General features: G+C 57.9%; 1 protein-coding gene across 1 annotated transcript in view; it reads right to left on the bottom strand.

Moving 5' to 3' along the window:
* Positions 1–23,058, bottom strand: part of GDPD5 (glycerophosphodiester phosphodiesterase domain containing 5) — a 95,524-nt gene that overhangs the window by 40,223 nt on the left and 32,243 nt on the right. The window contains exons 2-3 of the mRNA XM_045293089.1: positions 15,744–15,807; positions 3,889–4,063 (exon numbers count right to left, since the gene is read on the bottom strand). Of these exons, the coding sequence (XP_045149024.1) occupies positions 3,889–4,005 (117 nt within the window). The 5' untranslated portion in view covers positions 4,006–4,063; positions 15,744–15,807. The remainder of the gene's footprint in view (positions 1–3,888; positions 4,064–15,743; positions 15,808–23,058) is intronic.

Raw genomic sequence — 23,058 nt, 5'->3', positions numbered from 1 at the left:
GGGTCTGATTCCCTGAGATCCAGGGCACAACACAGGACCAGGACCTGACCACATACCAGGAGGGAACTAGTCAATGGCTCCTGGGTCCCAAATAGGACTGGAGACGGGGGTGTGGGTGGGGGTGTGGGGGTGTGTGAAGGTGCAGACTGGGTGCACTCAGGGTCAGTGCAGGCGGGGCTTTCAGCCCCAGGACCCAGTAAATCCCTACTCTTCCTGGAAGCACCTTAAAACCACCGACCAGAGGGAGAGGTGCTATAGAGATGCCAGAGGGCACTGACTGCCCTCAAGTCCTGCCTCCTTCAGTGTCTCTTGCTGGGAAGTTTCTCCAGGTGTCTGACCGACATCCTTCCTGGTATAGAGAAGCCAGTGGACACTTGCTTCCCACAGACTCCATGTCTTCAGGGGCCTAAGCATCCTCTTCAGTGGGACCAAGTCCTTAATCGGTAGTATTACAGTAATGAGTCACAGACAACAGCCAATTAATTATCCCAAGTTATAATAGCTCTGCTTCCTGGCCTCCTGCTGCCGGACCCAGGCCGCCCTGCTCCAGGGGCTGGGCGGGAGGAGAGGTCAGACAGCCCTTCTCTGGACCTCAGGTTCCTGTTTCCTTCTTGTCAAGTGTGTGTCCCTGGGGAAGGAAGGGTGCTACGTGAGGATGTGTCAGGCTGGTATGGGAGGAAGGAAGGGGGCCGGCCGGACAGAAGTGTGTGTGTGTGTGTGTGTGTGTGTGTGTGTGTGTGTTTGACGGGGTTCTCCCAAGCTCTTTGTCTCTCCTTCTCCCCAACCACCTGAGTCCCCTTACTGACCCCAGGGCCAACCCTTGAGGCGGACACACTGGCATTCCAGGACACTCCCCACCTTGTCCTCCCATTCCTGGTCAAGCTCCTTCTGCTCCATCAGGCGATTTCCCAAGTACCTGCCCCCCACCCCCACCCCCACCCTTCATGTCCTTTCAGTGCTGGCTCCTGTAAGACCACGGACCCTCTCAGTGCCTCGGAGTCAATTCGGACCCCAGAGGACGGTCTCTGAGGCTGTCAGTCTTCCCAGACACAGACTACCTCCTCTTCTTCCCAAGGAGCAGTTGGTGGGTTTGAATCTCAGACCTCACACACAGCGCCTCTAGGCAGGGCCCCTTCATGTAAACTGGAACCCAGCTCCCCGCCATAGAGATTGACAGCAGCCCACCAGGCCTGGGCAGCCCACCAGTCCACCAGGCCTTCAAATAGCCCATGCTCACTCCCCTGACACCCTCTGCCATCTGAGGCATGGGCTGCAAATCTATCACAGGCTCCCGTGCAGGAGGCCCCGTCTATGAACCAGGGCCACAATTAACCATGCACCACGGGATGCAGGTGGGGGGTACCAATTATTGGGGTATGCCAAAAACCACATGGCAGGGCTCCTCATATGCAGAAGGTACTCAATAAATGCCAACCATGACCATGACCCCCACACTTCAGTTCCCAGTGGGAGGATGGGGGAGAGGTGCTTCAGGGACTGGCCCAGGGAGGTCAGGCTCCCCAGAGGAGGGGCTTGCATCTGGGCTTCTCTGGTTTTGGGTGGGGGGCAGGCAGGGGCAGGAGGGTCTGCCAGAGGACCTGAGGGGAGGCAGTGTTGCTGTGGTACTGGGGCAGGGCCCCCACGTGAGGAGGAGAAGGTGGTGGGTGGGGAGGGACAGAGCTTACTATCAGACCTTCCTGGTGGCGCTGGGGGCTAGGTGCTGGTTTGCCACCTGCCAGGTCAGTGGTCAAGCTCACCAGCCACTCTGGGAGGGAGACGGTGCTCCCTGCTCACATGACGATGTAACGCTGTTCTTGGCTTGTCCCCTAGCAGAGCCCTCCACCCCACAGGCCGGCCAGCTCCGCTCTCCTGACCCCACTGTGTGCCAGGCCTCACGCCGCCCCGTGTTCAGCAGCACTTATTCTGCACCCACCGTGCCCGTGTCAGAGACACTGGGCGGCCGCTCTCTTTGCTGTGCCAGGCTGGGCGCCCAGCCCCCGCCAGGTCCTCTCCCAGCTGGCTTAGGAGAAAGAGGAGAGGCTGATGAGAGCTGCCTGTGCCTGCAGAACCCAGGAAGTGGGAGGAGAGATGGGGGGTGAGGGGCTGGGGTGGGGAGGAGAGGAGAGGATGCTCATCCTCTGCTGTGAGTTTCAGGGTCACCCGAGGTGAGCTCAGCCTCTCTGCAGAGGACCTGCCACCCAGAGCTGCTACAAAACCCTCTCCCGCTCCCAACAGCCTCCTGGCCTGATGTCTGCAGAGCCGCATAGCTCAAACCCAGCCTAGCCCCACTTCCTCCACCGGCCCTGGTGCTGGCTGCAGCCAAACACAGCACTTCCTGACTTGGAGGAGCCTGGAGCCCACCGAGGGAGGGGCTGAGGCTGAGGCATCCTGGGCGAAGAAGGGCTTTCTGCTGAGGGCTCTCACCCCACCCCAGGCCCAGATCTTAATTCCTGCTCTCTGGCCTGGGGCAGGCCCCTTCCTCTGTTTTGCTTCAGGCTGCCCGGTGCCACCTCCTCCCAGTCAGGCCTCAGCCTGGAGATGTGGCCATGGTCTGGAGACCCCAAAAATCAGGCTCTGTCTTTGACTATGACAAGCGGAGAAGGTGAGCAGACCCCATTTCCCCAGGCTCCCCATGGAGAGAGCCTGACCCTTGACCTCTGCGGCCCTGTTCCTGTTAGACAGCCAGACTAGGGACCAGGTTGTCTACTGGGCATGCTCCAAAATTCAGGCTCTGAGTCAGAATGGGGCGGTACACCAATCTGGGCCAGGTGGGCTTAATTCAGCAGGGCAAACGGAAGCACAAGAAGAGCAAGAGGTCCATCCTGGCCGGTGGTCACACAGCTGGGTGTGTGGTCACTCTGGGAATCAGCTCTGGTGCCCTTGTGTGTCTGTCTGCTCACTCGGGCACCTGGAGCGCCCAGCTGAGGGGGCCTGTGGGCAGCTGGCAGAGCAGCGGAGGCTCCCGGAGGGCAGGGCGGCTGTTGCCAGGACCAGGCAAGCCTTCCTGCCCCTCCACCTGAAGACGCTTTTTTTTTTCTTTTGGCAGGCTGTGAGATGGCCGGCCTGGAGGAGGCGTCTCCTCTGGCCTCAGGTCTCCACGTGTGGGTGCGAAGTTCCCTGAGGATGCCCATGTAAAACCTGAAACTTCCATCCTTTATAAAACTCACTCAGATCATAAACCAGGCTTCAGAGTGAATTATCTCTCATGTGACTCCAAGGACCGAGGTATTTCCACCCAAGAAACCTCAGTCCCTTGACCTCTGCTGCCCTGCCCTGTCTTGGACCCTGGAGGATTCAGAGGCTGGCTTCTGTGTTCAGACAGGCAAAGCCGTATTCTGGGCAGCAAAGCGTTTAGACAAGCAGTGCACAGGAACTGGGCTCCTTCAGATTAGAAACCAGCTCTGCTGCCTGATAGCGGGCGCTGGGGACGGAGCAGATTCGGTATCTGCATACTGAAGGCGGCTTTATCTCGGCAGAGCCCCGACTTGCATCCTGGAGGGGCCCATAGCTCAGGTGACCAGGTACGGGTGCCAGTTCCCAGGCCCCAGGATGGCCGGGCTCACCTCTCACCATCGTCACCCGTCACCTGCCTGCCCGTCTGGATCTGCCCAGATGCCCAGAACCTCTGCTCACCTTGGGGGGGACCCCACCCTGTGGTGCTCCCCTCCCAGGCATGACCTTGGGGAGCAGCCCAGCCCCAGCCTCTGAGTGCTTCTCAGGCACAGGCAGGCCAGGGGAGCGAGTATCTACCTCACCCACCTGGCCAGATAGGTTCAGAGACTGCCGTGGGCCCTGGAACTCACAAGGGGCACTGACTCAAATACCCCCCAACCCCTCCCCACAGCTGGGGCTCCCTGGTCGCCGTGGCCCTGGCCCTGGGTGGCTCACCGGTGTGGTGTCATCGTGTGAGCGCTGGTAGCGTTTCCAGCGGCAGCCATAGATGCCCGTGAGGCAGGACAGGCACAGCTGTGGCTCGTAGTACTGCAGCGGCTGGTGTCTCACCATGCTCGTGCCCGCAGCCCTGGCACCCCGTCCTCATGCACCCATGGAGGTCCAGTGGGTCCTGTGGGAAGAAACAGGCTGTGAGGCATAGGAGGGGCGGCTGTCAGCTGCAGACACACCGACACCGCTCCACAGAGGCTCCCTGTTCCTCCACCCCAGAGTCAAAATGCCTCCCTGGAGGGCCCCCCTCCCTGAATTGTCCCCTGCCCACGTGCTCATACATCCACCCCCCCCAACCCCTCCTCCTACTGGCCCATCTCACACTTGGCTTGTTGCTGTTGGATCTGCCTGGCATGCCCTTTCCACGGCCCCTCCCTCCCCGTCTCTAGTCTTCGATCACAAGGCCTTTTCCCAACCCCTTCGCACTCCCAAAGCCACACTCAGTTCCATTTTCTCAACCACATCCTAAAATACCATGACCTGCTTCTTGCCTGCCTACCCATAGCTAGAGCAGACTCTGCCGAGGGCATGGGAGCACGCTGGCCATGGCTGTTCCGGCCCATCACCACAGACGCCTGAAGAGACAGATTCCCCAGGGGTGGAAACCCCGTTTGACAGCAGGGCAAACGGAGGCGCAAGAAGAGCAAGAGGTCCTTCCTGGCCGGTGGTCGCACAGCTGGGTGTGTGGTCACTCTGGGAATCAGCTCTGGTGCCCTTGTGTGTCTGCTCACTCGGGCACCTGCAGCGCCCAGCTGAGGGGGCCTGTGGGCAGCTGGCAGAGCAGCGGAGGCTCCCGGAGGGCAGGGCGGCTGTTGCCAGGACCAGGCAAGCCTTCCTGCCCCTCCGGATACCTGAAGATGCTCTCGGGGAGACCAGCCTGCTGCAACCAGTGCTGGCCGATGGTGGCCAGGTGGTCACTGGCTTAGGACACCTCACATACCAGGAGCTCTGGTGGGGCAGGGATTAAGCATTCAGCTCTTAAACCAAAGGTTGGTGGTTCAAGCCTGCGTGGCCGCTCTATAGGACAAAGATGTGGTCATCTGCTTCCCTTAGAGATCACAGTCCAGGGAGCCTTATGGGCCTGAGACCTTCTGGCACCCAACTTCATGACCCCACTGCTGCGAAGCAGTCAACATCGAGAAATGCACCTGGTTTTACAGGGCAGAACCTGGGGCTCAGAGCAGAGGCGTGGCTGGCTCAAAGGAACACAGCTGCACAGGCTTCCAGACACAACTCTGGATGTGTGTGCGGGATGGGGGCTCCAGAAACAATGTCAGTCGTGGGCCCTGCAGCCGGAACCCTGACAGAACCACCAGGTGCTGGCTGTGCACAGGGCGATATGCCAAGTGCCTTCTGTGCGTTACCCCTAACAGGGACCCCATAGAGTAGCGGTTCTCAACCTGTGGATCACAACCCCTTTGCAGGTCGAACGACCTTTTCACAGGGGGTGCCTGATTCATAACAGTAGCAAAATGACAGTGATGAAGTAGCAAGGAAAATAATTTTATGGTGGGGGGGCGGGTCACCACTACATGAGGAACTGTATTAGAGTCAGGGCATTAGGAAGGTTGAGAACCACTGACCTAGAGAATGACCGGCTTAAAACCGCGACATCATCACGGCCACAGAATCCACCCTTGGAAAGCGTGCAGTCCAGCACGCAGTCACCACTACCATCCACTTCCAGGGCTTTCCCATCATCCCAGGGGGAAACCCATTAGCAGTCACTTCCCATTGCCCCTGGCAGCCACGAGCCTACTTCCTGTGGCTTGCTGGGGACTCCCCGATGCTGGAAACTTCACGTGGATGGGATCGCAGAATGTGTGGTCTCCCGGGGTGTGGCCTGTCTCACAGCGGCGTGTCTGCAAGGTTCATCTGTGGCAGGACGTGGCGCCTACTCTGTTCGTTTCCGACGGCTGAAAGCTATTCCGTCGAATGGGTGGAGAGCCCACAACTGGTTTCTCCAGCCATCAGGCTGTGTCCATCCTGGTGACAACTCGCTGCCGTGGACATCTGTGCGCAAGCTTTTGTGTGGATGTGTTTCCGTGTCTCTCGGGTCTCTACCTAGGCGTGGGCTTGCTGGGACACGTGGCAGGATTCTGCATTTAACTCACGAGGGGCTCTCCACCTGTTCGCAAAGTGGCTGTGCCATTTCACTTTCATCCCGGGGGAGAAGCAGGAAGCCGTGGGAGGCTGGCAAGCTTCTCTGTATGGCTTCCAGCGGAGAATAGATGTTGCATTTTCCAGTGATCAGGAAACAGAAAACGCAAGGAAGAGGGCTATTTTGCAGACTGTGAAAATTATTTAGGAAATCCAAATGTTCATAAATAAGGCTTAATTGGAATGCAGCCGGGCACGTACTGGTTTACATATGTAACGAATGCGGATGCTCCTGGCTGCTATCGGCACTGTAATGGCACACAGAGCAGAGTCGTCCCAGAGACTAGTACTCTAAGCGCGGTGTGGGCTGGAGTGAGCCAGGAGGGTCACTTGCCAGGTGTGGGGAGGGCTGGGGCACGCTTCCTGGAAGCAGCCCTGACAGGCCTGTGACCGGAGCCCTAATATGCTACTCCCCAAAACCCCAGGGTCTGTAGCAGAGAGCCCAACTGGACGACTCCCCTCCTGGGCTCACCAGGCTTTCTGCTCACAGCACCCACCTCCTCGTCTCCCATCAAATGCCAACCAGGAATGCAGCCTAGAGCATCAGGGGAGAGACGCTGGGAACATCAACTGCCCGAGCCTCCTAAGGGCTGGGAATTGGGGCTAATGCTGTCCCTGGAGGGTCCTGGGGAGGAGCGGGTGGAACGTTGCAGCTGTACCAGGAGCCAAGCCCAGGGCTGAAGGGACCCTGGTGGTCAGGGAGACCTTGAGTGCATGTAAGGGGGCACTCTTGGCTGTACTTGCTCTTGAGGAAGGGTTGGGAAGCACGCCTACTCCCATGTTCACAGACTTTCAGGAGGGCAGAAGGCAAGAGCCCAGCGCCAGGAGGCCAGGTCTCACCGGAAGTACCGGCCCCCAAATGGGGGCCTCACCTGTCAGGCTGGCTGCCCCAGCTGTCCCCCACATCCCGGGAAGGGAGGGGGCAGTTAATTCATAGAAAGAAGCTGGACTCATTGTGTGTTGGCCACTGCTATGGATGGCGCTCTGCCCTGCAGACAAGTGTACTGTCCACTCTGAGCCCTCTGCCTGAGGCGGTCAGCGGGACTGAGAACAGGCCATGCTATGCTCACGAGGCAGGGCTCCTGTAGGGGGTGCGTCCAAGCCCTTCTCTTCTGAGACAGAAAAGAGATGGAACACTCAAGCTAAGCAGCGATGGGGGAAGAGAGATGCCGAGCTCAGGAGGTACAAGGACCTTCAACCGGAACAGGCACAGAGAGGAAGCCTTTCCCTAGAGCGGGCACCCGGACTTCCGGTGCCCTCAGCTGTGAAAAAGAAACCCATTTCTGTTTGCTAAAGACACTCATTTGTGGAATTTCTATTACGGCAGCTGTCAGGGTCACCAAGACAGTCAGACCAGTAGTGTGGCTGAAGTCACCTAGGGGCCTTTCCTAAGCCCCCATTTCTGAATGTGTACAATGGGACAACCACCCTTCCCTTGCCCTGCGCAGGAGGCCAGATCATGTGCGTGCGGGGTGGGGTGGGGGTGGGGAGTTAGTGTCAGGGGAATGGTACCACCATGACCAAGGGACTGTGGGTGGACAGCTGCAAACGGCAGTCTACACCCTCCTTCCCAGGATTCCTCTGGCCCTGGGACCCTGCCCCCACCCCATGACCTAGCATGACGACATGTCCAGGTGGAAGTTCCACTTCAACTAAGCAAAAGAAGGAAGGGGAAGTGTGTGTGTGGTGCATGCATCATGCCTCAACCCAGCCGGGGACTCTGGCTCCTGGCGGAGGCTCCTTTTCCAGGTAGCTTATCGGAGAGGCACACTGGAGGGCATCTTTGGGAGTGGTCACCGGGTGCAGCACAGCCACACCCCAGGAGTCAGCGGTGGCTCCTAGGTGTCTCCCTCGAGTGTCATTAGACTCTGTGGGACAGCACCACCACACTGACCTCCTCAACTCCCTCAAAGCCATTGCTCGGTATCCCCTCAGCCACTCTCCCTGTCCAGACCTCCTGGCCCCTTTGGATAGGGAGTCCTTTCTGGTCCCCGGTCAAAGCTCCAACCTATGGCAAGAGTGAACATTTTTTTTTTTGTGAAGAGGCCAATGGACAGGATCTGGCCCTCCCTCTGGCCTCCCCACTTCAGTACCCGCTGCCTCTTCGGCTAGTTAAAGTCACCTCATCCTCCAAGTAGCTGAGTGCCCGCTACGGATGATGTCAACTAGACACCCCTGGCTGGGGTGGGGTGGGGGGGTGGAGCCAAATCTGTCAATCAAGTTGCAGCCTGATGACACCTCCTTGATGTCATAAGCCTTTTGTGGACGAGGGAGAGACCAAGAAGAGTGTGGTCTCTACCTGGCCCTTCGCCTGGTCCTCAGACCTGCTGATCCGGGCGCCTTCAGCAGACTGCAGGCGGAGGGTCCATCTGGCTGACTGCTGACCTCTACCTCCACCAGCCTGTGCCCTGTTGCTCTGCTTCACATCCTGGCCCAACTCCTCCAGTTCCCATGGCTTCCTGTTCATCAGCTTCCACGCACCACCTTGATGCACACCGGACTGGACTTCGCTGTCCCTGCATCTGTCTGTGGAAACCACGTCTTGCCCCCAGTCTCCTTCGACACAGCACACACACACAGACACATCGCTGGTTCTGTTTCTCTGGAGAACCCAATGGAACCCAGCTGCTCACCCACCAGCTCGCTGCTCTTCGGGAGAAAGATATGGCAGTCTGCCTCCCAGGCAGTCAGCTTCCAGCTTTGGGAAGCCCGTGGGGTCCTTCTCCCGTGTCCTGGAGGACCAGTGGGAGTTGGGCATGGGGGAGCTCTGGTGGTGACAGGGTGGAGTGCCAGGTCACACTTCACTGGAGGAGAAGAGGACAGCTTAGAGACACCGCCACACACACACACACACACACACACACACACACACACACGGCAGTTCTCCTCTGTCCCATGGGGATGCTATGAGCTCACAACCCACTGCAGATGGACCCCCTCCAGGAAGCCTCCTGGAGTGCATGTTCACTGGTCTGTGTGGGCACTGCCCGTCTCCCCAAAGGGCCTGGGACAGAGCCCTGTGACCAGCGCAGGGCAGGTTTCCTGGTGGGGTGGGGGGGCACCCTTCAGAGGAGGTCAGAAGTCCTACTAAAGTGCTGCCCAGACAATGGGCAGAAGGGTAAGCTCCAGACCACACTGTCCCCACCCCCAGCCCGTCCCCTCCTGCTTCCTGCCAGGGCTAATGGCATTACTGAAGATCAATGACTTCTCCACTGACACCCCCCACCGCACCCCCTGGGCTGCTGATAACAGTCAAGTTCCTGAGAAAAGCCCTGCTGCCTGAGGCCTGGCTGGCCCTGGGACAGGAGACAGCCCTCCCTTCTGAGCCTGCTGTTCCCAGGCCCCTCCCCAGCCCAAAGTCCGCTTTCTGTCAGAATTCCTGGCTCCTGCCCGGAACTCCCACAGCTAGTTGTTTGCACAGGAAATGGAGGCTCCCAAGAGTCTTCACCTGGGGTAGAGGGAGTGTCTACTGCCAGGGGTCAGGGGGTGGGGGGCAGCCACAACTGGGGTGCTCTATTCCGGACAGTTCTCCTCCTTCCCAGGATCTGGCACCAGCTGCCCTCAGACCACACTGCGCTGGCCCCCGGCCCACTCTCCCTCTCCAGGTGTCAGGTTGCCCGGGGGCCCCGTCACGGGACTTGCTGTGTGACCCCAGACAGCTCACAGCTCTCCCTGAGCCTGAGTTTGCCCATCTGGGAATTCGGAACTGGGTAGGGTGACCCCTAACAGTGCCCAGGTCTGCAGCATCGAGAAATGAGGTCCTGACAACACACAGCAGACAGTAGGTTCACCACGGTTACTGGCTGCCGGAAGGACGGTGGCCTCCTGAGGGCAGAGCGCCTCTGCTCCTGAGGGCCTGCTCCAGGCTGGTCTCCCCAGGGGTCTCAGCATGGGCTGGAGCCGCCCTGGTGCTAGCAGCCCAGCCATGAACCACAGACACCACCGCAGATGCCGTCTACAGTATGGGTGTGTGCTACGACACATGCCCAAGAGGCAGATCCATGTAGGCAGACAATCTCAGCCTGCCTCCACCTGGGGGAGGTTCGGGGAGTGAGGGAGGCAGGGAGGGCAGTGGCTGCTACTGGCACAGGTTTCCCTCTGGGGGCAGCAGCCATGCCTGAAGGTGGGCCACAGCGAGGGCTGGATAACTAAGGTGCAACTACTAACCCACCCAAGTCTGCCCTTTCGATGGCTAAGCTGTCTGGTAGGCAAATCCTATCTCAACCAGGCTGTCAGGAGAACAGACCGTGCCCAGGTCTAGAGGTCCATTGAAGAGGACAGTCACCACATGTGGGAGTGCTGTGGCCCTCGAGCGGCCACCCCCAGAGTGCACCGAACTGTTGGCAGCCCCAGGCCTAGACCGCCAGCCACGGGGTATCCTATGCCCCACTGCTGCCCACCACGTCCCCCTCCTCGGCAGGCTGTAAGCACTCAGTAAACACGCAGTCAGCATAGGGGGATGGGGGTAGACGTGGGTGCAGTGTGCCCTGTTTGATGGGTTCCCACGCTGGGTACGGCTCAAGTATCCGCTCCTGACGTCAGCCTTCCGAAGCACAGATCAATAGCTTTATGTTAAAGACAGAGACGAGAGGGGGACCAATCCTCCAAGTTCGCCACAGAGTCGGGATTCAGACTCATCCAGCGTGGGCCCAGCCCCAGGAGGGCCTGCCTGCTGATGTGCACCGCACCTCCCCCCCACCCCCGCCCCTGACCCCCACCGGTCTGTGTGGCCCCAGCATCTGCATTACTGGGAGCAGCACCTCACAGGGCCAAGGTCAATATTTCACTTGGCACCAAGGGAGTGAGGCCAGGAACCTTGGGGGAGGAACAGGAAAACCCCCTGGCAGGTGCCAGGGAGGCGGGGGCTGAGCCCTGCCTTCCCCTCCCCAGCAGCAGCCAGGGCCCCGAGTACAGGCAGGACCCCTGATTTGGGGGTGGTGGTTGGGGGGGAGCACTGCTTTTTCCTTGGGCAGGGCTGTTTTCGCTGATGTCAGTCTTTTCCCATCTGGCAGGGCTGATCACCGGATCATCTCTACGGGCCTCTCCAGCCCTCAGCTTCTCTAGCCCTCTAGCCCCCCCACCCCCCCTTGCCCAGGCACAGAGCAGAGAAGGGAGGCCAGGCAGGATGGAAGGATGAACCCCACAGGCATCCCTGGTCTTGCCGCCCAGACCCACCATGAACTCCCTGCTGTGGGACCTTGGACACGTCTCTGGCCTTCTCTTTGAGGGACTAGTTTTGGCCTGGGAGTAAGATGACCCACAACCCATTGTAAGGGTTCAGCGCTACACGTGGGCCGCCCCAGGTACACTGGTATGTTGGTCTCCTTCCAGGATACCTGTTCATAACAGAAATGAGACTTCCAAAAGGTCTGTAAACAGGGGTAGATTCCTGGTCACCCTGGGATCCAGGCCGGGGCTCTGCCCCCACCCAGGGACCTTTTCATGACAGGGACCAAAGTGTAGGCACGCCTCAGCCTTGAAGACACACGAGCCCTGAAATCCCCAAACACCATCCATGTAAAACCCGGGGCCACAGTGACCTCCCATGATGCTCAGGGAAGACATGGCACTTGGCCAAGGCACCCTGGCACCCCACTTCTCGGGGCTTCCTGTGTCCTGCTCCCCAGCCAGGTGTGTCTGGGAAACCACCTGGGAGCCCCTCTGCCTAATCTCACTATGTTCAGAGTCTAAACCTTCCACTTAAGCATCGAGGCCTGGCAAACTCCTACCTGCTGTTCAGGGCTCTGGGGAGATGGCCTCTCCTCCAGGAAGCCCTCCCCGAGTCAGGGTTCCTCTGGACCCCTCAGACCTATGCTTCCAAGACCCCAGCACAAATCCCTACTGGAGGCTTCCTAGAGAAGGTGGGATTCAAGCAGAATTCAGAAATGAGAGAGGATTTGTTCTCCCAGCAAAGGGCATTGTGGGTAGGGGTCAGCAGACCCAAACCCTGGGTCTCAGGGAGGAGGCGTGAGCAGGGTGTTTCCCAGGGTGGAGGCAGCCCCAGCCGGTAAGCTAAGTCCCCTCTTGGGGGTCCATCGGGTGGTGGGTTGTACAGCCAATCTTCCCCTGATCCTGGGGTCTGGGGAAGCCAGGATCTCCCAACCAGCTGGGCCTCTTCCCAGAGCAAAACCCCAGAACCCAAACCGCAGATGCAAATCTCGCGGCTGGTGCTGGAGGAGGGGAGACAGGAGCTGATTCTGGGATGTCCCACTCCCTGAGACTTGTGGGAAAACCTGGAGACATGGGGGTCAAGCAGCATCAGCACCCCACCCCCCACTACACCACAAGGTCCTCTGACCCCAGCTTCCTGCAGTCACTTAGAGACGGTGCTCCATCAGGGGCGCGCTTAACCCCCGGCCAGGAAGCTGATTCGGACTCACGGCGACACTGTAAGACAGAGTGGAGGTGCCCCTGTGGGTTTCCGACACTGTACATCTCCAGTGAAGCAGATAGCCTCATCTCGCTCCTTCAGAGTGGCTGGTAGTTTTGAACTGCTGACCTTATGGTTAGTGGCCACTACACCACCAGGGCCCATATAAGCGGGCGTGAAACAAGAACAAGTGCCCTCACTGCTGTCACGTCAATGCTGATGCAGGGGGACTCTGGAAGACAGCGGAACTGCCCCTGGCGCTTTCCAAGGTTGCCGCTCTTTATGGGAGTGGAAAGCCCACCTTCCTCCTGCTCAGAGGGCGTTGGTTGCTAACCCGAAAGTGGGTGGTTCAAGCTCACAGCTCAGCTGCCACTGTGGGACACAGGCCCGGCGGTCTGCTCTCAAGGTTCATTTCTCCTCTGCCCCAGGGGTCCCTGTGAGTCAGCACCCACTCCAGGACGCCATCACCACCATCAGCAGGGCAGGAGGCAAGTCTTCAGAAAGAGGAGGAGGTAGGAGGGAGGTCCCCAAGGTGACAAGACCAGGTGGGCCAAGATTCCCCCCAGCTTGCAGCATACCTGGGCATTCGCTGGGGGCAAAGCCACACAGCAGCTGAGGCTGGCACTCAGCAGGAACCCTCAAAGAATCAAGCACCCTCTTTCCCGGGGATGCTAGGCCTCCTGTTTACCCAACACTTCTGTCCCAAGAGTGCCCGGCTGCTCTCCCACCCGGGAGGACACACCCCCTGCTTCTCCCAGGGAAAGGGCGTCTTCTTCCTCAGGGGGAGCTCATCCAGGTCATGGCCACGTGCCTGGCACAGTATGGGGCCATGAGGGACCCCAGAGCCTCCCACTCGACCTTCCTTTCCAGGAGAAGGTGACCTAATTGTAGCTATGGCAGCTACACCCCTGGGTGCCTCACCGTCCACACAGTGCCTCCCCACAGCGCCCCTTACGGAGCCACCAGTCCTAGACCTCCATTCTACAGGCGAGGAGGCTGGGGCTGGCAGAGGACAGGCCTTGCCCAGTACCTGGTCGAGAACTAGATGCCCTCACTGCCCATCCTTGGCTCTGTCTGTCTGCTGGGCTCCTCTCTAGGGGCAGACCTGCACACCTGGGACACCGTGGGAGCCACAGGCTGCCCAGGAGCCAGGCATAGGCCCTGGCCAGGTTAGGGGACGGGGTTCCTGTGGACACAGAGAGAACCTCTTTCCCAGGTCAGGGCCACCGGCTTGGGCTGGGCAGTCACCCAGCAGGCAGAGCTCAGCATCTCAGAGCTCAATGTCTCCGGCTGCAAACTCCCCAGTCAGCACAGCCTTAGCACCCTCTCACACGGGGCATAGATCTGGCAGACCTGGTGCCATCCCATCCAGCCCACCTTCCCGCTCAGGGGGGCCCTTGCAGAGCCCGCTATTCTCCTGCATAGGCGTGCATGCTCCCCGTGAAGGCTCGCTCCCTCCTTAACCCCAAGACTCTTTAAGCAGCCTGGACTGGAGGACCGTACACCCTCTGCCACTCCCTGATGGTCCCAGGGGCAGAAGGCAAGGAAGGACACCCTCACCCTCAGCTGGCACAACATGCCCCTCCCAGGAGCCCAGTGATTCAGTCACCAAGGACCAGGGTAGCTTTTTCCAAGCCTCTCCCTATGTCCCCGGGAAGGGACCCGCCCACAGGGAAGGAGGAGGAGGAAACCAAGTCTGGCAGACTTGTGCTGAGCAACTTGTCTCTGCCCAATTTTTACTCCCTGAGGGAATGGGGAGCCGTGATTTGGTTTATTTATGTAAAATAGCAGCGTTATTACACAAACAGGCGTCCCCAGCAAGCCCTGGGGACAGGAAGAGGTGCAAGCCCGACCTTTTAAGGAGCCTTCTTTCTGCCTCTCCTGACACCTGCCTCTGGCACGCAGGCCCCGGCCCCAGCACACCTCCCTGCTCAACTCTCCCGCTTCCCTGCCAGAAAAGTCTCTCCCTCTACCCCACCCCACCTACCCAAACCCCGTCTGTCCTCTGCACACCCCGAGCTTGCCTCCCTGCTTTGTGCTCCCGTCCCCTGGAAGAGCTCTCAGACGTGATCACAGGCCTCTGTGCCCCATCATTACCCGCCTCCGCAGCTGCCCCACACCCTTGGGCAGCGAGCAGCCCAGATGGAGACGTCTGGTCCACCGGCCCAGCTTTACTGGAGACCCACAGCCCTTGACCCTGCGCTGGGTGCTGGGGACAAGAGATGTCCCAGACCCTGTCCCTACTCAGGGCATCCCTGTGCAGGGTGGGGAGAGAGGCGGCGGCAGACACAGTCCTGGGGAGCACGGTTGTCCTTGGACACATGGAAGCGCTTTGGTCAGAATGGGCTTGCTGGGGGCGGGGAGGCGGGTTTGGTTTGGCAAAGCCGGCTCTGAGGATGCATGAAGATCAAACCTACTGGATGGCCCCTGGCTTCGCTACTACCTGTGTTTTTGGTGGTAGTTGTTTGTGGAGTCCTGGCTCCCGCCACCCCCAACTTGCAGGGGACAAAACCCAAAGTCTCCCCTAGCCTTTCCTTGAACGTCTGACGTTAGCTCAGAACACTGATTTCACCACAGCCGGTGGCAGTCTTGTTTCTCCGTGGGGCTGTGCAGGGGAGGCTGCGCCTGGGAGCCTGGTGCTCGAACCTACTTCCTCTCCTCCAGATGTCTCCATTCCCATTAGGGACCACCGAAGACTGCCCGGTGAGAATGCAGAGTTGGAGAACAGTGCTCCGGGAGCCAGCTGGGCCAGAAACCTGCAAGGTTGCTTCCTGCCAATTCTATGACCCAAGGGCCTCCCATTCCTCCCTTCTTCATGCATTCCTTTAGCCGGATCTCCTTTTTTCTCCGCTTCTCTCTTACACGACGAACCCCCGCCTTGGAAATCAAGACCCTCCTCAGTCTTAACACTCACAGATCATGGTGGTGAAGAGCGGCCGCGAGGCTGAGAGCCAGCCTGCCGGGGCGGCAGACCAGCTCTGCCTCCCTGACCGCCCTCCGTGGGTTCCTCTGCGCAGTGGGAGCAGGAGCAGCAGCCTCGTGGGCTGCATGAGCTCACACAGGCAGGGCATCTGGCAGGCTGTGCTTAGCAGAGCTTTGGGGAGGGGGGGTTGCCCTCAGGGCGAGGCTGCTCTCTGAAGAACTCTGGTGGCTTGGTGGGCTCAGCAAGGTCAGCTGTTGAAAGCCCCCAGCCCTGGAGGGCAGTGGGATCGCTCTCTGGAACCTGTCTCCAACTCCAGGCCCATCCCTCCCTCTTCACTTCCGTCTTTACCTGGACGATGGTGCCCGTGCTGTGAGCTGGACTCCCAGGGGGTGGCGTCACTTCACCAGGAGAGCTGAGGGGATAAGGGGACAAGCCGGGTCAGATCGGTCATCCGGTCACCCTGCCTTCCGTGCCCCCACCAGGCCCTATGTGAGCCATGCACTACGGTCTGTGCTGGATATGGAGCCCAGGGGTCACACCCAATCCCTGCCCTGGGGAAGTCCCTAAGCTGGTGGCTGAGCCAAGTAGACACATGTGGTCAAATACTGGCCATGAGACCCCACACACGCAATCCCACATCCATACAAGACGCCCACAAACCCGCCCCAACCCCTAGACCCAGTTCATCCTCCTCTCTGAACCACTCTTGTTCCCCTATGGTTCCCAGGGGAAGAGGTCCCAGGCCCAGCCACATCGGGGTTAAGCTGAGGGCTACCTCTGGCTTCTGGGGGGCAGAGGCTCTCTTTGGAGGTGGACGCCAAGCCAGCTGTTCTTCTGAAGAGACCGCCGGGGAGGGCCAGCGGGCTGGGGTGGGATCTGGGGCACCACAATTATGTGCTGAGTTCTGACTCATGTACCGCCTCCTCCATCACCAGCTTGGCAGCTCCTGCCCGGGAACTGGGAGGCGGGATGGCAATGACAGGCCACGTTACCGGTAGACCCAGGGGCTCCAGGTCAGCACTGCAGGCGACAGAAGATGCTGTCCCAATCACCTACACGAGGGACACTCAGACTGTGGGGCCAGGGCTTTGTCCACCCTCTCAGAAGCAAATATTAAATGAAGTTATCTTTAAAGAAGCAGTCTGCTTCTGTCAAGATTTATGGCCTTGGAAACCCACGGAGCAATTCTCTGGCCTTCAGGTCACGATGCGGTAGAACCCCGACAGTCGGTTTCAGTGGGTGGGGGGAGCCCTAGGGAATGGAGCCTATGTGAAGTGCGCAGGGCTTCTTCTTGGGGGGATCCAGAGGCTCTAAAATCTACTGTGGGGCTGGCGACAGTTATCCGTAAATTTGCTGAAGACCCAGATAAACCTTATGCTGTGTGAACGACATCTCCATATGGAAAGCTGTTTTTGTTTTGTTGTTTAAAGTGAAGCTCTTCGAGGTGAACACACTCAGCAAGGAGGCAGAGCCAGAACTCAAACCAGGGTCCCTCGATGTGACCCTTATGTGTCAGAGCAGCCCGTTCTCCCCCACTAGACAGATGAGGACGCCAGGGGACAGGGGCACCAAGCTGGTGTCTGAAACCCAAGCTGACTCCTAGCCAGGCCCAGTTCTCTGCCTCCACACTGCCCCCGTGCAAGTCAGGAAGTGCCACACAGTGTCCCAGAGGCCCTGGGGCCACAGATGCCCCCTTGAGCCAGCTACCCTGGAATCCAGATGCGGGGACGTTTGAGCGTGGAGGTCACCCCACCCCCCACCCCCATACACCCCTCAGATTCTCTTGTTCTCTGCAGGTTGGGTGGGCCAGAGTCGGGCAGCGGCCTTTCCTTTCCCTGGTAGCTCAGTGGGCTGTTCACCTGAAGGTGAGCATTGGCTAACACAAGCATCGGGCTGCTAACCACAAGGTCAGCAGGTCAAACCCACCAGCCGCTCAGCGGGAGACCGACGGGGCTGTCTGCACCGGTCAACATTGATAGTCTCAGAAACCCTGCGGAGCCGTTTGCTCCGTCCAAAAAGCTCCGCCAAGTCAGAATCAGCTCGTCTGAGGTGGCTGGCAGAGGGTGACATGGCTGGGCCTGTCTGCACCCATCCCCACCTTGGCTTTCTATCAGGGGCCAGGGGGAGCCTGTGAGTCACGGAGAGGAAGTGTGGGGCCCCAAACAGGAAGTGGCTCTTCAACAGAAACCCCCTGCAGGATCTCTCCAGGGCCCCGAGGCAAGGGGCTGGTTGGTCCCTGGGGAGCTGGCGGGAGCCCACGGGGAGAGAGCACACCTGCGTCCGATCTCACCAGGAACTCCCATACGCCAGGCTGCCCACCCTGTATGAAAGCAGCCTGTGATGGTGGGTGGCCAGGGCCCCTTCCTAAGCCTCCGCTCCCTCATCTGCAGATTCAGGGGCAGGGCGATAAGACTGCAGTGGACCTTGGCGTGAAGACCGGAGAACTCGATACAGGTGTCAGGGTTTGGTGTGTCCTTTCTTCTTTGAATAATTAAGTTTGCCGTGGTGCTGTTGAACACATACCCCCACTCAATCGCGTCTACGTGCACCCTGCCCTGACAATGATTCCGTTCTTCCAGCGGTGCAGGCATTCGCTGCCTCCTGCTCCCAATCTTTCCTCCACAGGTGGCCGACTAACTGCCCTCTAAGCTTCCTGTCTGCCTGTCGGTCAACTGCATCTCCTGTAGGCAGACTTTGAAGTGCACACAATGCTCAAAGCACACAGTCTTCACTCGTCAAGTTAGACTAAGGAGGCCTGGTATTGTATTGGTTACACGCTGGGTGGCTAACCACAGGGTCAACAGTTCGAAACCGCTAGCCACTCCAAGGGAGAAAGATGAAGCTTTCTACTCCCTTATAGAGTTACTATCTGGGAAACCCTGGGGTAGTTACCTTGCCCTCTAGGGTCACTGTGCGTCAGAATCAACTTGATGTCAGGGAGCCTGCTGGTGTTGAGTGGCACTGGACTCACAGCCAGTGAGTCGACAATGGTGGGACACCACCAGCCACTCCAAGGGAGAAAGACGAGGCTTTCTACTCCTGTACAGATTCACAGTCCCACCCCCACCCCAGGGGCAGTGCCAGTTTGCCCCATAGGGTCAGAATCAACACGATGGCCGGAGTGAGTGGCACTGGGGGTTAAGCAGTGGACTAACCACAAGGTTGGTGCTTCAAACCCACCAGGTGCTCTGACAGGAAGACGAGGCTGTCTGCTACCCTAAACACGCACAGTCTCAGAAGCCCCAAAGAGCAGTCCGATGCTGTCCAACGAGGGCCGCCGGGAGTCGGAATCAAACGGAGGCAGAGGGCTTCTGTCTGATTTGAAGAAGGCCTCGGGACACCTTGGATTCAGGTTTAAGGCTTTAAAGCTACCTCAAGGCTTGATTTCTCCCCCATCAAAGAAGAGTGAGGAAAATCAAAGACAAAGGAAACAATCCGTCCGGAGGTTGAGCGGGCCACGTGAACCCAAACCTCTGAGGCCCTCAGAGATGAACTAGATGGTGCCTGGCTACCACTGCCGACCATGCTGAAAACGGTCCTAGGAGAATGCCCTGCGCAGAGTGGGAGAAACATGGCTCATACAATGCAGAATCCTCAAAAACAGCAGCTGTACCAGCCTGCAGGTTGTTGCCGTCAGACACCATCGAGTCCGTTCTGAACCCGAGGGCCCATGCACCACAGACAGAAACACTGCCCAGACGCGCATCACCCTCAGAACCACAGTCCATCTCCTTAAAAGTCTTCCTCGTTCCCACCACCCTTCTACCTTACCAAGCACGATGCCCTTCTCCAAGGACTGGTCTCTCCTGACAACGTGTCCAAAGTACACGACACAAAGTCTCTTCATCCTCACTTCTACGGAGCATCCTGGGGTCTGATGGAACTGGTGAACCCCAGTATGATGGTCGGGAGATCGCCTCCACACCTGGAACTGAACCTACCCCAGGAGCCCAATCTTCAGCCAAATAAACAAACAACATCAGGAGTGGCACACCTGAGGCCAGCGACCCACAGGAAAGCCACGGGCAGTGTGCACTTTGGGACACAGCTCAGAAGGCAGGGGGACAGGACAGGAGGACACATGGGAATGGGAAGCACAGGGTGGAAGGGGGAAGGGCACTGTACCAATCCACGCACCGCCCAACACGCGCATGGACTGCTGGATGGAAAGCCAGTCTGCTCCGTCCACTGTCACTCAGATCACCGCTTCAAAGTCCTCCATTTCTAAAACTAAAATGAGCAAACGAATAAAATTACCCCCGGGCAGTAGCTCTGGGGGTCACCCGGCACCCACAGCTTTAGAAAGTCTGGATCCCATGAGGATTTGAAATTGTGCCCCACCAACTTCAGGCTTTAACCAATGAACAGATGCACATGTGAGTGAATGAGCCATGTCAGCTACCCGATGTACAAGGCAGCACAAGATCCCCCACCCCGCTGCGTGCCTTTTGCTAACTCCAGGAGAGAGAGCCCCTCGCTGTGGAAAGGACTCACTCTCTGGACGCGCCTTAGACACAGGGGAGAGGGGCGGCCATCCTGAGTCACACACAGTAGACACACATCAGAGAACGTACGGGTACCAGTCACACGTGGCCCGTCATCCTAAACACCCTCTCCCACGCTGGCCACACTCACGCCCTGGGAAAACCTTCTCTGTGGTCCCTGAGCTTGAAGAACCAGAGGTGCACATCTGACACGGAGAACCATCGAGAAGACGAGAACAGAGCAAGGCCAGCCTGTCCAGGTGAGGGAGCTCTGTGGTCTTGGGGTGGGCCGCTGCGGAGCAGGGAGCCGGGCAGTTTGGGGGTGGAGGGTGAGGGGCAGGAGGGAGGTAAGGAGGGGATTGAATGGCAAAAAATAAAAAGTTGAAGGGAGAAGTCAATTTGTCAAATTCTTTCTTTGATAGAGCAATACGCAATGCTTTCTTGCATAACAAAGCATCAATTTCCCAGAAATCTGAGCATTCTTTTTGTTGTCTCTTTCCTGTATGTTCCAGGCCTGGTCCTAAAAATACTCACAAATGAGTGTGACGCTCACCGTAATTACAGGTGGTGGCTGAGGTACATCTTGTACCATGTAACAATTCCTACCACTCATATTCATGTCACAGAAAGCCTGGTACGCACTCTTTGCACCGGCAACTGGAGGGCATGGGATGCCCCCAACAGTGGAGTGCTGCAGATGAAAGTGAGATTTCGTCTCTGCTTAAATAGTTTTCTTCTAAAACGTGATATTCCCTAGGTATGAAGTGTACGATTTTCATGTGAAGGGATACTTCCAGGAGATAAAACTTTCTATGAATAGAAAGGGAACTTCACTTTGCTTAACCTTACTCTGAATTGCATTTCGGATGAACACATATTCAGACCCAAGACACTTCAAATACAGGCACCCTTTCTTTTCAACCGTGCAGGCTGTTCCTGTCAACAGGACACAGATGATGTGAAAATCCCAATGAAGCAAAAGCCAAACCCACGGGCGTCCAGTCAAATTCTGACCTACAGCAACTGTGTATGAAGAGATGAAAATCTCGATGACAACGACATAATTAGTAATCCCGCTAAAACAAGACGGCGACCGATTACGTAATAATGTGTGAGAGATATGATTACTCATCGAAACATCACCAGCCTGTCAACAAAATACCCTGACAAGTGAAATAATAAACAATCCTGTCCCCTTTGGCAATTTGCCGTCAGACATATAAGACCATAACTTACATCGGGAAGGTATTTCTTGGTTTGCTTTGTAACCTCCAGATATCCACAAAGACATTAGGTGCTGTCCAGTGGACTCCGAGGTGAGTGAGACATGTCCCCTAAGGCTGTCTTACCTGGATCTTTCTATAAGCCCATTTGCCAAGTTTCTCTCCCTGGGAAGCCAAGGCATGGGCTTGAACTGGCTGCCTTTAGGTTAGCAGCTGAGCGTTTTCCCATGGTGCCACCAGGCGTCTTTGACTTTGACCAGGGCCTCTATGTGTAATGTCAGGGATAGGCCTGTGTGTGTCCCATACACAGCTGCACTGTAGGGGCACAGAATGGTTCCCAGTGCCTGTCCACTGGCATAGCTAGCAAGTGGCAAAGTCAGGACTCCACGCTCTCTGTCTGGCTCCCCAGACTGCCCAGCTGCCCCACCGTAAATCTAGTTGCTAATGAGGACTCAGCAGGATAGACAGGGCTCCACCCAGGGTCTAGCGGTACAGACAGAAATACCCAGGGTGCCCAGGAAAAAAGGGGGCAGGAGCCTGGGGGGTGGGGGTGGGGGAGTGCTTTCTTAGAGGATCAAAGCCGTCTCCCAGTCTAGCGCGGGGCTGGACCCACCACAGGCAGCAGCAGCAAATACCATGAGTAAGCAGGCTCCTTTTCCTCTATCAAGCACCCCAGCCCAGCCACGCCCTGCCTGCCTCCCCCGCAGGTGGGCAGCAAGGGCTCTACATGTCCCAGCCCTTTGCTTCTTCTGCCGAGGCCACCCTCCTATGCACACCATCACGCCTGGGATCTGTGGGTCCTCCAGGACTGGGGACAGGGCAGGGCAGAGGCCTGGAAGTGAACTGGACTCAACGTCTGGTAAAAGAAGCACCCAGGCCTATGTGTGTGCACAGAAGCCCTTACCCAGGAGCTGCTCCATCAACAATGGTTGTCCAGTGAGCTAAACAGTGTGGACCACGCACTCTGGTGCCTGGCCGCGGTCATCCTGATCACTGGGGAGCTAGTGCAGGCCCTGGATCCAAGGGGCCGGGAGCCAGAGAAGAGCTGATAAAGGGCAGGGTGTCCACTTAACTAGCCAAGGGGCTGGGGGCAGGTCCGGACTTTCTCACCTCTACCTTTTTTGCTGTGTGATCATGGGCAAGTCACTTTACTTCTCTGGGCATCCACTGTGCTGAACAGGAGTTAATATCATGTGGAAACGACGGGCTTCTCTATAGCTGAAGGAGCCCTGGCGGTGCTGGAGGTTAGGCATTAGGCCGTTAACCTCAAGTCAGAGGTTCAAACCCACCAGATGATCCTTGGGAGAAAGAAGTGGCTATTTATAATCTCAGAAACCCTATATAGGGTCACTATTCATAGGAGTTGATTTGATGGCAGTGTGCCTGTGTGTATGTGGGGTGGGGTGGGGGTTAATCTACAATTTTGATTGGCAGGATGAGTGCCAAGGAGGGGAGGTAACTGGTACCTCGCCAAGATGACGGCAGAGGACCGAGTCTGAACCAGAACGCAGGCTGTGTTCTTTGGGGGCTAGATGACCAGAGAGCCAGTGGAGCCAAGTCCAGAGAGCTGAGTTGGGAAGCCAGACTGTGAGTGACATTCCAGGTGACGTCACAGGGGCAGGTTCCCACAGGACACATCTAGCTGACATCATCTGTTACGGCTGCTGACATCATCAGACTCCCATAATTTGTTCAGCGCTGCCTGGAAACACAATGTGTATTTGTTCTTCCCTGGGACACATTGACCAGACCGAGGACCCGGTCACCCAAGGGCATTCCATGGAGAAAGCCCTGCACACACACAGTGAGCGAGCTACAGAAGAAGAAAAAGCAGCCAACTCAGGTGCCCAATGGGCCACAAGGCCTTGATCTCCCTGTTGGCCACTCACTGCCTCTGTGGCCCTCGTCCCTGCCCTGTTTGGCACAGCTGATGCCCAGAAGGTAAAGCAATTTGCC

This window comes from Echinops telfairi, unplaced genomic scaffold (assembly GCF_000313985.2).
Source record: "Echinops telfairi isolate 266 unplaced genomic scaffold, ASM31398v2 ScPeMD7_1713;HRSCAF=2227, whole genome shotgun sequence".
NCBI lineage: Eukaryota > Metazoa > Chordata > Mammalia > Afrosoricida > Tenrecidae > Echinops > Echinops telfairi.
The sequence above is the reverse complement of the archived record's forward strand: the minus strand, read 5'-3'. Positions and strand labels throughout refer to the sequence as shown.